Source organism: Zonotrichia albicollis, chromosome 4 (genome assembly GCF_047830755.1).
Source record: "Zonotrichia albicollis isolate bZonAlb1 chromosome 4, bZonAlb1.hap1, whole genome shotgun sequence".
NCBI classification, from domain to species: domain Eukaryota; kingdom Metazoa; phylum Chordata; class Aves; order Passeriformes; family Passerellidae; genus Zonotrichia; species Zonotrichia albicollis.
The window spans coordinates 1184091-1198799 of NC_133822.1; the positions used below are offsets into that span (position 1 = coordinate 1184091).

General features: G+C 49.6%; 1 protein-coding gene across 1 annotated transcript in view; it reads left to right on the forward strand.

Annotated features, from left to right (window-relative positions):
* AHCYL2 (adenosylhomocysteinase like 2) overlaps nt 1–14709 on the forward strand; it is a 76187-nt gene that overhangs the window by 53055 nt on the left and 8423 nt on the right. Inside the window, exons 6-10 of the mRNA XM_074540332.1 lie at nt 3522–3616; nt 7617–7723; nt 9200–9316; nt 12068–12131; nt 13472–13560. Coding sequence (XP_074396433.1) covers nt 3522–3616; nt 7617–7723; nt 9200–9316; nt 12068–12131; nt 13472–13560 — 472 coding nt within the window. The remainder of the gene's footprint in view (nt 1–3521; nt 3617–7616; nt 7724–9199; nt 9317–12067; nt 12132–13471; nt 13561–14709) is intronic.

Here is a 14709-nt window from a genome sequence, read left to right on the forward strand (position 1 = left end):
GGGTTCTATAGGGAATTCCTCCTGTGATTTACAGGGAATTCCTCCTGCATTTATAGGGAATTTCTACTGCATTTACAGGGAATTCCTCCTGGGATTTATAGGGGATTCCTCCTGCATTTATAGGGAATTTCTACTGGGTTCTATAGGGAATTCCTGCTGGGATTTATAGGGAATTTCTACTGGGATTTACAGGTAATTCCTCCTGCTTTTATAGGGAATTCCTCCTGGATTTTATAGGGAATTTCTCCTGCATTAATAAGAAATTCCTCCTGCATTTTATGGGGAATTCCTCCTGGGTTTTACAGGGAATTACTCCTGGACTTTATAGGGAATTTTTTCTAGATTTATAGGGAATTTCTACTGGGTTTTATGGGGAATTCCTCATGGATTTTATAGGGAATTTCTGCTGCATTTATAGGGAATTCCTCCTGGGTTTTGTAGGGGATTTCTACTGGGATTTATAGGGAATTTCTACTGGATTTTATAGGGAATTCCTCCTGGGATTTATAGGGAATTCCTGCTGGGATTTATAGGGAGTTTCTACTGGGATTTATAGGGAATTCCTCCTGGGACTTATAGGGAATTTCTTCTTGATTTATAGGGAATTTCTATGGGATTTATACGGAATTTCTACTGGGATTTATACGGAATTTCTACTGGGATTTATAAGGAATTTCTACTGGGTTTTATAGGGAATTCCTCCTGTATTTTATAGGGAATTCCTCCTGTATTTTATAAGGAATTCCTCCTGGATTTTATAGGGAATTTCTTCTTGATTTATAAGGAATTTCTATGGGATTTATACGGAATTTCTACTGGGATTTATAAGGAATTTCTACTGGGTTTTATAGGGAATTCCTCCTGTATTTTATAGGGAATTCCTCCTGGATTTTCTAGGGAATTTTTGCTGCCCCATCATTTTTAGCTCATTTATCACCCCTTTGAGGTTTTTTCCTTGCATTCTCTTCAATTTAGAATAAACCTACAGCACAAAATCACCCCTTTCTAAAGCTCTGGAACTCCTGGAATGTTTTGGGTTTTTTCTAGAGTTATCCAGGAAAAACCCCTTGCCTTACCCAGGTAAAATCTTTGGTCTTGCCCAGGTAAAATCCTTGGTAAAAATGTCATTTATGAGCTGAAGCTGGAAGTTGTTTTGCTCATACCAAGGGTTTTATCTGGATAAATCCAGGGATTTTACCTGGATAAAACCAGGGATTTTACCTGCATAAGACCAGAGATTTTACTCAGGTAAATACAGGAGTTTTACCTGGATAAATCCAGGAATTTTACCTGGGCAGGTCCAGGGATTTTACATGGAAAAAACCAAGAGTTTCACCTAGATAAGACATGCAGTTTTACCTGGGTAATGCCAAGGATTTTACTTGGATAAATCCAAGGGTTTTACCTGGGCAATGCCAAGGATTTTACCTGGGAAAGGCCAAGGATTTACCTGGATACAGTCAGGGATTGAACTTGGCAAAGTCGGGAGATTTACCTGGGTCATGGCAAGGGTTTTATCTGGATAAATCCAGGGACTTTACCTGGGTAAGGCCAAGGATTTTACCTGATAAAACCAGGCATTTTACCTGGATAAGGCCAGGGGTTTTACTCGGGTAAATCCAAGGGTTTTACCTGGATAAATCCAGAAATTTTACCTGGGTAATGACAGGGATTTTACCTGGGCAAAACCAGGGATTTTACATGGAAAAGACCAAGAGTTTCACCTGGATAAACCTAGGGATTTTACCTGGGTAATGCCAAGGATTTCACTTGGATAAATCCAAGGGTTTTACCTGGGCAATGCCAAGGATTTTACCTGGATACAGTCAGGGATTGAACTTGGCAAAGTCAGGAGATTTACCTGGGTAAGTCCAGGGGTTTTACCTGGGTCATACCAAGGGTTTTATCTGGATAAATCCAGGGATTTTACCTGGATAAAACCAGGGATTTTACCTGGATAAGACCAGAGATTTTACTCAGGTAAATACAAGAGTTTTACCTGGATAAATCCAGGAATTTTACCTGGGCAATGACAGGAATTTTACCTGGGCAGGTCCAGGGATTTTACATGGAAAAAACCAAGAGTTTCACCTAGATAAGACATGCAGTTTTACCTGGGTAATGCCAAGGATTTTACTTGGATAAATCCAAGGATTTTACTTGGGCAATGCCAAGGATTTTACCTGGGAAAGGCCAAGGATTTACCTGGATACAGTCAGGGATTGAACTTGGCAAAGTCGGGAGATTTACCTGGGTAAGTCCAAGGGTTTTACCTGGGTCATGCCAAGGGTTTTACCCAGATAAATCCAGGGATTTTACCTGGATAAGACCAGGGATTTTACTCAGGTAAATACAGGAGTTTTACCTGGATAAATCCAGGCATTTTACCTGGGCAGGTCCAGGATTTTACATGGAAAAAACCAAGAGTTTCACCTAGATAAGACATGCAGTTTTACCTGGGTAATGCCAAGGATTTTACTTGGATAAATCCAAGGGTTTTACCTGGGCAATGCCAAGGATTTTACCTGGGAAAGGCCAAGGATTTACCTGGATACAGTCAGGGATTGAACTTGGCAAAGTCGGGAGATTTACCTGGGTAAGTTCAAGGGTTTTACCTGGGTCATGCCAAGGGTTTTATCTGGATAAATCCAGGGACTTTACCTGGGTAAGGCCAGGGATTTTACCTGGATAAATCCAGGGATTTTACCTGGGTAAGGCCAGGGATTTTACCTGGATAAGACCAGGGGTTTTACCCAGATAAATCCAGGGATTTTACCTGGATACAGTCAGGGATTTAAGTTGGCAAAGTCAGGAGATTTACCTGGGTAAGTCCAAGGGTTTTACCTGGATAATTCCAGGGGTTTTACATGGATAATTTTAGGGGTTTTACCTGGATAATTTTAGGGGTTTTACCTGGATAAGTTCAGTGGTTTCACCTGGGTCATATCAAGGATTTTACCTGGGTAAGTCCAACAGTTTTACCTGGATAAGTCCAGGGGTTTTACCTGGATGAGACCAAAGATTTTACCTGGATAAGACCCGGGATTTTACCTGATTGAGGCCAAGGATTTTACCTGGATAAATCCAGAGATTTTACCTAGATAATTCCAGAGGTTTTACCTGGGAAAGCCCAAGGATTTTACCTGGATAATTCCAGGGGTTTTACCTGGATAATTCCAGGGGTTTTACCTGGATAAGTCCAGGGATTTTACCTTGATAATTCCAAGGATTTTACCTTGATAATTCCAGGGCTTTCATCTGGATAATTCCAGGGGTTTTACCTGAGTAAGCCCAAGGATTTTACCTGGATAAAGTCAGGGAATTCACCTGGCTGAATCCACAGGTTTGACCCCGAGCTCTGGAACACCCAGAAGAAGCCAAACCCACCGTGGTGGGTCTTGCTGGCTGGAGCTGAGTAATAACTGAATCTATTAAATTAACACATGAATTAATGAATCAGTGTCCAGGAGCTGATTCCCACGGGATTTTCCTGCCTTAACCCCCTGTCCCTCCCTGGCCAGGGTTCCCAGTGTTTGCCTGGAAGGGCGAATCCGAGGACGATTTCTGGTGGTGCATCGACCGCTGCGTCAACGTCGAGGGCTGGCAGCCCAACATGGTGAGCTGGGAAACTCCTGGGATGCTCCCACCTGGAAAATCCCACCTGGAGAGGGAAGGGAAGGGCAGCTAAAACCTCCTGCACCTCACCAAACGAGGTTTGGTTTCCAAAATGAGCTGTGTTCATGCAGATTTTTGGGTGTTTGGTTTGATTTCAGAGCATCTTGCTGCAGTTTAAGCTGCTAAAAATGGCTCAAAATCTGTATTTTTTGAAAAGAGTTTTTCACTCTTTTCACTCTTAAATTCTCACCTTTGGCTGAGGTGATTTTTAGGAGCAAAGCCCAGATTTTTCCATGATTTCCACACTTTAAACCACACAAACCTCAGGTGCTCCCTTTTTATCCTGCCCTTGTTTCCAGGGAAAACAGGAACTGGAATTGGGTGAGCAGAATAATTTTCAGCTGTCAGATGTGCTGTTTTCATCACATTTCCCCGAGGATTTTGAGCCCTGGAGCTCCTGATCTAAATATGGGAAGTGATCAAAGGTGGAAATGTAGATCTGAGTTGGGTTTTTGCCAATATTGGCTCGTTTGAGGTGGGATTTTTGTCCCTTCCAGAAAAGAACCAGGAATGTCAAAGAAATCCACCCCCGAGGTATCAGACTGAGTCTAGACCTGAGAGCAGCTTTGTTCTGCTCTTTGAGGAATCATTTCCCATCCAAAATGTCACTTTTGGAGCAAGTCAGAGTCCCAGAAAATGCAGGTTTTGCTTTCCCAGGATCTCTTCATTCTGGGACTGATTTCAGACCTGCTCCTGGAGCATGGAAATGATGGAAGGGAGCACCAGGATCTTGGAGCTGTTCCCAGAGATTCTGCTGGATTTTGGAGATCCGTGGTTTTAGAGATAAGAAATGATTATAAATGGGTTTAGAGATAAGAAATAGGACGCTGGGTGGGGAGCAGGGTGTGAGAAGGATCCTGAAATAATGGAATTATGGAATGGTTTGGGTTCCACAGGGACACCTCCCACCATCCTGGGCTGCTCCAGCCCCATCCAGCCTGGCCCTCACATTGCAGGGCTGCTCTGGGAATTCTGTGCCACCCTCAGTTTCCTTGGACATGGGGCCAGTTCGTGGCCATTCCATTCTGGGAATCCTTCATGGAGGGCTCTGGGAATTCTGACCTTCAGGGGAAAGCTCCCTCTGGTTCAGAAAAGGCATTTTTGCTGGAAAATATGGAATCTGCAGGGTTTCCTTCATGGAAAAGCCTCTCCGGGGGTTTTCTGCTGGAGGAAACATTGGATGGAAGGGCTGAGGGAGGGAGTTGGTGACCTGGAGAGAAGCTCCAGGGCTGCCAAGGCTGCTTTGCTCTAGGAAAAACAATTCCCATCTCAAATAAAGTGGGTTTCCCCCCTTAAAAAAAACCCCAAACCTGCTTGGAAGAATAGGAATGAGGCCAAACCTGCAGAAAGCTGGGAAAAGTGCAGGAATGTGGGATGGGCTGTTGGATGTTGGGGTGCCCTCCAAGGTGACCTGCCAGCAATGCCAGCCCCTCCAGGGAGCTCCTTTGTGGGGTTTCCATCCCCTGCTCCCCCGGGAAAGGGGAACCTGCCCAGGGCTGGGTTCTCTCTTGGAAGAGGATTAAACATTAAACATTGATGATGATGATGATGATTGATGATGAAGTGAGAAATCTTGGAGGAGGAGAAGGAGGATGAGGAGGACAATGATGTAGTGAAAAGTCTTTGACATCAGTGTATGGAATATGCGAGGATGAGGATGATGATGCAGTCAGGATTCCTTGGAGTAGGGAACATGCAAAGAAGAGGATGAAGATGATGATGGTGATGGTGATGATGATGGTGATGATGAAGTGAGAAGTCTTTGACCTCAGTGTAAGGAATATGGAAAGAGAAGGAGGAAAAGAAGGAGGAGGAGGATGCAGTGAGAAATCTGACTTTGGTGTAGGGAATGTGCAAAGAGTGGGATGAGGATGATGATGGTGATGATGATGATGATGATGATGATGATGATGATGATGCAGTGAAAAGTCTTCGACATCAGTGTATGGAATATAGAAGGATGATGAGGATGAGGAGGATGAGGAGGATGATGATGCTGTTGGAATTCCTTGCATTGGAGTAGGGAACATGCAAAGAAGAGGATGATGATGATGATGATGATGGTGATGATGAAGTGAGAAGTCTTCGACCTCAGTGTAAGGAATATGGAAGGAGGAGGAAGAGGAGGATGCAGTGAGAAATCTTTGACTTTGGTGTAGGGAATGTGCAAAGAGTGGGATGAGGATGATGATGATGATGATGATGATGATGATGACGACACAGTGAAAAGTCTTTGACATCAGTGTGTGGAATATGCAAGGACGAGGATGATGATGATGATGATGCAGTGAGAAGTCTTTGATCTCAGTATATGGAATATGGAAAGAGAAGGAGGAAGAGGAGAAGGATGCAGTGAGAAGTCTTTGGTGTAGGGAATGTGCAGAGTGAGATGGTGATGATGATGATGATGGTGATGATGCAGTGAAAAGTCTTGGATATCAGTGTGAGGAATGTGCAAGGATGATGATGGTGATGATGATGATGATGGTGATGGTGATGATGCAGTGAAAAGTCTTTGACATCAGTGTGAGGAATGTGCAAGGATGATGATGGTGATGGTGATGGTGATGATGGTGATGGTGATGATGCAATGAAAAGTCTTGGATATCAGTGTGAGGAATGTGCAAGGATGATGGTGATGGTGATGATGATGATGATGGTGATGATGATGGTGATGATGATGATGCAGTGAAAAGTCTTTGACATCAGTGTGAGGAATGTGCAAGGATGATGATGATGGTGATGGTGATGATGATGGTGATGGTGATGGTGATGATGCAGTGAAAAGTCTTAGTGTGAAGAATGTGCAAGGATGATGATGGTGATGATGATGGTGATGATGATGATGCAGTGAAAAGTCTTTGACATCAGTATAAGGAATGTGCAAGGATGATGATGATGGTGATGATGATGATGGTGATGATGATGATGATGGTGATGATGATGATGCAGTGAAAAGTCTGACATCAGTGTGAGGAATGTGCAAGGATGATGATGATGGTGATGATGGTGGTGATGGTGATGATGATGATGATGATGATGATGATGATGGTGATGATGATGGTGATGGTGATGGTGATGATGGTGATGATGGTGATGATGATGATGATGATGATGATGGTGATGATGATGATGGTGATGATGATGATGATGGTGATGGTGATGATGATGGTGATGGTGATGATGATGATGATGGTGATGATGATGATGATGATGACGGTGACTCTGAGGCTGATGGTGGCCGTGTTGCTGTCACCCTGTTGAGCCCCTGGACACTCCCCCTGCCCTGGGTGGGCTCTGCTCCTGCTGTCCCTGAATTCCAGCAGATCCTCCCCTGCCCTGGGTGGGCTCTGCTCCTGCTGTCCCTGAATTCCAGCAGATCCTCCCCTGCCCTGGGTGGGCTCTGCTCCTGCTGTCCCTGGATTCCAGCAGGGTTCTCCCTGCCCTGGGTGGGCTCTGCTCCTGCTTTCCCTGGGTTCCAGCAGGGTTCTCACCCTTCCCTGGGTGGGCTCTGCTCCTGCTGTCCCTGAATTCCAGCAGATCCTCCCCTGCCCTGGGTGGGCTCTGCTCCTGCTGTCCCTGGATTCCAGCAGGGTTCTCACCCTTCCCACCTTGCCCAGGCCACGGGGCCTCCCGGGGGCAGGAGGATGTGCCAAATTCCACATTTGGGTTTTTCCTTTCCTTGGATCTTTTCTTCCTCAGGGGCTCTCTGAGCCCAGCACCTCCCCTGGCTGCCATTCCAGGTGTTTCCACACACAGAAGACTGGCCAAGCTCTTGGACCTCTCTTTTCCCTGGAATTCTGAGATTCCTGGGGCTGAGTTGTTTTCCTGCCTGCCCTTCCCAGGGCAGTTTTCCAGAGTTTTCCTCTCTCTCCTCCCTCCCCCCCAGTGTGTTTATTCCAGCTCCCTGCCCAGCCCCAGTGACTCTGTTCCCATTGCAGATCCTGGATGATGGGGGAGATCTCACCCACTGGATCTACAAGAAATACCCCAACATGTTCAAGAAGATCAAGGGCATCGTGGAGGAGAGCGTCACCGGGGTGCACAGGTTTGGGACAGCACAGCTGAGCTCAGCCCTGAGCAGCTGGGCTCTGCTCTGCCAGGCCTGGCTTGGCATGGAAACTGCTTCAATCGAGCAGGATCCAGCAGTTTCTGCTCTGAGCTGCCCCGAGGAGGAGCAGGATGTTTGTCCCTGGGTGGGAGGGAGGAGAGGCTCCCACCTGGAGATGAACAGGAGGGATGAGGAGCCCAGCCCTGCCCTAAATCCCTGGGAAGAAGTGAGGTTTGGGAAGAGGGACTGAGCTGTTTGTGGGGAAGGGAGAGCCTGAGGGATGAGTGAGTGAAATCCCTGAGTCCCTGGCAGGAGCAGGGCTGGGGTGGGAGCAGCTCTGGGGGCTGGGAGGTGCCACTGGAGCTTTTCCATGGAATTCATGCCATCCCAGGTGCCAGGGAACTGAGGAGAGCAGCGCTGTTGGCTGGGTCCTTGCAGGGGGAAGGCTTGGCTGCAGCTCTGAGCTGATCAGAGCTTGGCCAGAGGCTCAGGCAGCTCCTGGAGCAGGGAAATGAAATGTGTGAACCAGGGAAATGGCTCCAGCTCTGCACCAGCGGGGTCAGCAGGAGGACTGCTGATATTTTTAGGATCTGAAATCCCAGTGTGGGAAGAAGAGATTTCCAAAGGCAGGTTCTCCTTCCCCAGGGCTGGAGCAGGAACTGGATTTTCAGACTCTCTTGAAAGAAGAGACACAGTGAGGTGTTTGAATTCATTTTTAGTGATTTTCCTGCTATGAGGAGTTGAGTCTGTGCCCAGAGCTGAGAGCAGGGGGATGCTGGAGCAGGGAGGGATCCAGGGAGAGCTGAGAGCCCCTGGCAGGGCCTGCAGGGGGACTGGGGACAAGGCCTGCAGGGACAGCACCCAGGGAATGGCTCCCACTGCCAGAGGGCAGCCATGGGTGGCATCTTGGCAATGAGCAATTCCTGCCTGGGCTGGCATTGCCAGAGCAGCTGGGGCTGCCCCTGATCCCTGCAGTGCCCAAGGCCAGGCTGGGCACTGGGATGGTGGGCTTGGAATGGGATGGGCTTGAAGGGCCCTTCCCACCCAAACCATTCTGGCATTTGGGACACTCAGAATCCATCCCCAGGGGTTTTTATGGAAGTTGGGGATGGCAAAGGGAAGGGAGACCCTTCCTGGAGTGCTGAGATTGCCAGTGAAGCCCCCAGAGCCCAAAATCCCTTCCTGGAGAGGAGTCGGGGTGGGGATGGATCCAATGCCAGGCTGGGAGAGCTGGGAATGGAGGGAATTCCCTGGAGAGGGAGCCTGGGCTGGGATTTTGGGAAGGGATTCCCAGAGCAGCTGGGGCTGCCCCTGATCCCTGCAGTGCCCAAGGCCAGGCTGGGCACTGGGATGGTTTCCAGTGCCCCTGCCATGGCCAGGCTGATCCTAACCCTAACCCTAACCCTTGCCATCCCAAACCCCTGGGAGCAGGGCTGAATTCCCTGGGTAACCCCGGCTCTGTGCCCGTGCCAGGCTGTACCAGCTCTCCAAGGCGGGGAAGCTCTGCGTGCCAGCCATGAACGTCAACGACTCCGTCACCAAGCAGAAGTTTGACAACCTCTACTGCTGCAGGGAATCCATCCTGGATGGGTGAGAGGGATCCCAGGGGAATGGGGAGGAATTCCAGTGGGAATGGGGAGGGATTGCCATGGGAATGGGGAGGGATTGCCATGGGAATGGGGAGGGATTCCCACAGGGAACAGGGAGGAATTCCTGCAGGGAATGGGGAGGAATTCCTGCAGGGAATGGGGAGGAATTCCCACAAGGAATGGGGAGGAATCCCCATGGGAAACAGGGAGGAATTCCTACAGGGAATAGGGAGGAATTCCTACAGGGAACGGGAAGGAATTCCCACAGGGAATGGGGAGGGATCCCTACAGGGACTAAGGAGGAATTCCCATGAGGGAATGGGAGAACAGGGAGGAATTCCCACAGGGAACAGGGAAGAATTCCCAAAGGGAATGGGGAGGGATTCCCACAAGGAATGGGAAGGAATTCCTCCAGGAAACAGGGAGCAATCTCCTCAGGGGATTGGGGAGGAATTCCCACAATGAACAGGGAAGAATCCCCACAGGGAATGAGAAAGAATTCCCACAAGAAATTGGGGGGAATTCCCACAGAGAACAGGGAGGAATTCCCGTGGAGAGCTGGAAGGAATTCCCACAGGGAATGGGGAAGAATTCCCACAAGGAATTGGGGGGAATTCCCACAGGGAACAGGGAGGAATTCCCACAGGGCTCTGCTCTGCTGCCATTTGGATCATCTCAGCTCAGTTTGTGTGTCAGAGAATAAAATCCTCCCCTACCTCTGGTGCACATCAGAATTCCTGTCCTGTCCCTCTCCCCTTTGGACAGAATCTGCCTCTGTCCCTTTGCTCTCTCCAGCTCTTTATCCCCTTTCTTTCATGGAATTGGGTGTCTGTGTCCCTCCAGCCCCAAATCCCATCACGGCCAAGTGAGGCTGGGACAGGTTTTGTCCTTGTTGTGACATCGTTTGTGGCACAATCCACGAGCAATCCGTGGATTTGGGATGTGCAAGGAACAGGGAATGGGAATAATGAGGGGGTGAAATATGGGAACAGAATTCCCAGAGCAGCTGTGGCAGGAACAGGAACAGCCTGGGACAGTGGGATGGGATGGGATGGGATGGGATGGGATGGGATGGGATGGGATGGGATGGGATGGGATGGGATGGGATCCATGGGATGGGATGGGATGGGATGGGATGGGGATGGGATGGGATGGGATGGGATGGGATGGGATGGGATGGGATGGGATGGGATGGGATGGGATGGGATGGGATGGGATGGGATGGGATCCATGGGATGGGATGGGATCCATGGGATGGGATGGGATGGGATCCATGGGATGGGATGGGATGGGATGGGATGGGATGGGATGGGATGGGATGGGATGGGATGGGATCCATGGGATGGGATGGGATGGGGATGGGATGGGATGGGATCCATGGGATGGGATGGGATGGGATCCATGGGATGGGATGGGATCCATGGGATGGGATGGGATGGGATGGGATGGGATGGGATGGGATGGGATGGGATCCATGGGATGGGATGGGATGGGATCCATGGGATGGGATGGGATGGGGTGGGGTGGGATGGGATGGGATGGGATGGGATGGGATGGGATGGGATGGGATGGGATCCATGGGATGGGATGGGATGGGATGGGATGGGGATGGGATGGGATGGGATGGGATCCATGGGATGGGATGGGATGGGATGGGATGGATGGGATGGGATGGGATGGATGGATGGGATGGGATGGGATGGGATGGGATGGGATGGGATGGGATGGGATGGGATGGGATGGGATGGGATGGGATGGGATGGATGGGATGGGATCCATGGGATGGGATGGGATGGGATCCATGGGATGGGATGGGATGGGATGGGATGGGATGGGATGGGATGGGATGGGATGGGATGGGATGGGATGGGATGGGATGGGATCCATGGGATGGGATGGGATCCATGGGATGGGATGGGATGGGATGGGATGGGATGGGATCCATGGGATGGGATGGGATGGGATCCATGGGATGGGATGGGATCCATGGGATGGGATGGGATGGGATGGGATGGGATGGGATGGGATGGGATGGGATCCCTGGGATGGGATGGGATGGGATGGGATGGGATGGGATGGGATGGGATGGGATTTAAGGTCCTTCCCAACCCAAAAAGCCCTGGGATTCCATGCAAACACCTCGGGGGTAAATTGGGATTTGGGCTCAGCCTGGTGCAGGAATTTCAGACGGGGTCAGGGCCGAGGAGAGCTGAGGTGCCCCAGAGCTGCTGTGGGGTTCAGCTGAATTCCCTGGAAAAGGGAGGGAATTTCACCTTCCCTGCACTGCTAACCTATTTACTCCAGAGCCAAAAATAGCCTGGAATGTAGGACACGCTCAGGGAGGGAGCAGAGGAAGGGGGAGCTGCATTTGGGAAATCTCTGGGATTCTGGCAAGGAGATCCCACTCCCCTGCTGCTCCCAGGGCTCCTCCTTGGGGCTTGGCAACAAAAACTCCGATTAAAGGATTTTTGGAGAGGATTTTCAGTATTTTAGAAGTGCCAAAACAAAGGGTTAATGAATAAAAATCAACAAAGAAAGGGCTCCAAACCCAAATTCCATCCTCTTTGTTGGAAGAACAAAAGAACCCCCTCCCTTCCAAAAGGAGAAGGGAATTTTTAGGTGCTTTTGGGGATTTCTCTTCCCCTGGAATTTCAGGGATGCAGGATCCAGCTGTGGCTCCATCCTTGGAGCAGCTCTCAGTGCTGGGCTGCAATTCTGACCTTTAATTGGGTTTTTTTCCCTTTTTCCTCAGCCTGAAGAGGACAACAGACATGATGTTTGGCGGGAAGCAGGTGGTGGTGTGTGGCTATGGGGAGGTAAGGGGCTCCCTTTTCCCAATTTCCCCCTTTTCCCACTGGGAATTCCGGGTGTGAATCCTCAGCACAGCTTCCTCCACCCTCAGGTCTTTGCTCTGCACCTGCAGGACCCCCCAAACCTCAGGAGTTTGCCAAAAACTGAAAGTTTCCTTCATTTCTTTATTATTACAGAGATGCCAAAGCTTTAAAAAAATACACTAAATATTCTGCATATCTTTAACATCTGGATATTGGCATGCCCACATATTGATAAGATGTATTTCTATAATTTTAATGTTATATTTAATCGATTTTACTAAAATCTGAGGTTCTGCAGATGTTCTGGGCATTCCAGTGATCAGGAGAGAATTAATCTTGATTTATCCCTTCACCAACCCTCTCCCCATGGGAATATTCCTCTTTTCCCACGTTTTCTCAGCACCAGTTCACACCAGTTGCAGTGGAATTAACTTTACTGGAATTTTTTGGGGTTTGTGCCCCAATAATGGGGTTTGTGCCCCAATAATGGGGTTTCTCCCCAGCAATGGGGTTTGTGCCCAATAATGGGGTTTGTGCCCCAATAATGGGGTTTGTGCCCCAATAATGTGGTTTGTGCCCCAATAATGGGGTCTGTGCCCAGCAATGGGGTTTGTGCCCCAATAATGGGGTTTGTGCCCCAATAATGGGGTTTGTGCCCAGCAATGGGGTCTGTACCCAGCAATGGGGTTTGTGCCCAATAATGGGGTTTGTGCCCCAACAATGGGGTTTGTGCCCCAGCAATGGGGTTTGTGCCCCAATAATGGGGTCTGTGCCCAGCAATGGGGTCTGTGCCCCAACATTGGGGTTTGTGCCCCAGCAATGGGGTTTGTGCCCAGCAATGGGGTTTGTGCCCCAATAATGGGGTTTGTGCCCCAGCAATGGGGTTTGTGCCCAGCAATGGGGTTTGTGCCCAGCTGTGGGGTTTGTGCCCCAACATTGGGGTCTGTGCCCAGCAATGGGGTTTGTGCCCCAGCAATGGGGTCTGTGCCCAGCAATGGGGTTTGTGCCCCAACATTGGGGTCTGTGCCCAGCAATGGGGTTTGTGCCCCAATAATGGGTTTGTGCCCCAATAATGGGGTTTGTGCCCCAATAATGGGGTTTGTGCCCCAGCAATGGGGTTTGTGCCCAGCAATGGGGTTTGTGCCCAATAATGGGGTTTGTGCCCCAATAATGGGGTTTGTGCCCCAACAATGAGGTTTGTGCCCCAGTAATGGGGTCTGTGCCCAATAATGGGGTTTGTGCCCCAATAATGGGGTTTGTGCCCCAACACTGGGGTCTGTGCCCAGCTGTGGGGTTCCCTGAGCCTGTCCCTGTTGTTGCAGGTGGGCAAGGGCTGCTGTGCTGCCCTCAAGGCCATGGGCTCCATCGTCTACGTCACCGAGATCGACCCCATCTGTGCCCTGCAGGCCTGGTAGGGCTGGAACCCTCCCTGCCCTGGAAACCCCATCCCGAGGGATTCCTGCACCCAGCCCTGCCCTGGGGCCTGCCCTAAAACACCTCCTGGTTAATCCATCCCAGAAATGCCCTAAAACACCTCCTGGTTCATCCCATCCCCGAAATGCCCTAATACACCTCCTGGTTCATCCATCCCAGAAATGCCCTAAAACACCTCCTGATTCATCCCATCCCAGAAATGCCCTAAAACACCTCCTGGTTCATCCATCCCAGAAATGCCCTAAAACACCTCCTGCTTTATCCCATTCCAGAAATGCCCTAAAACACCTCCTGGTTTATCCATTCCAGAAATGCCCTAAAACTCCTCCTGCTTTATCCATCCCAGAAATGCCCTAAAACACCTCCTGCTTTATCCATCCCAGAAATGCCCTAAAACACCTCCCGGTTAATCCATTCCAGAAATGCCCTAAAGTTTCTCCTGGTTCATCCCATCCCATGAATGGACCTTGCCCTAAAACATCTCCTGGTTTATCCCATCTACCCTAAAGCACTTCCAGTTTATCCCATCCCATGAAAGGACCCTGTCCTAAAACATCTCCCAGTTTATCCCATCTGCCCTAAAACATCCCCCAATTTATCCCATCCCATGAAAGGACCCTGTCCTAAAACATCTCCTGGTTTATCCCATCTGCCCTAAAGCTTCTTCTGGTTTATCCCATCCCAGAGAAGGGACCCTCCCCTAAAACATCTCCCAGTTTATCCCATCCCATGAAACAGGCCCTGCCCTAAAGCTTCTCCTGGTTCATCCCATCTGCCCTAAAGCACTTCCAGTTTATCCCATCCCAGGAAAGGGCCCTGCCCTAAAGCTTCTCCTGGTTTATCCCATCCCAGGAAAGGGCCCTGCCCTAAAACATCTCCCAGTTTATCCCATCTGCCCTAAAACATCTCCTGGTTTATCCCATCCCATTAAACAAGCCCTGCCCTAAAACATCTCCTGGTTTATCCCATCCCATGAAACAGGCCCTGCCCTAAAACATCTCCTGGTTTATCCCATCCCAGGAAAGGGCCCTGCCCTAAAGCACCTCCCAGTTTATCTCACCCCACAGCAGGCAGGAGCTTGGGGTGTGCCTTGCAGGGATTTTGGCACTGAGCTGCTCCCTGGCAG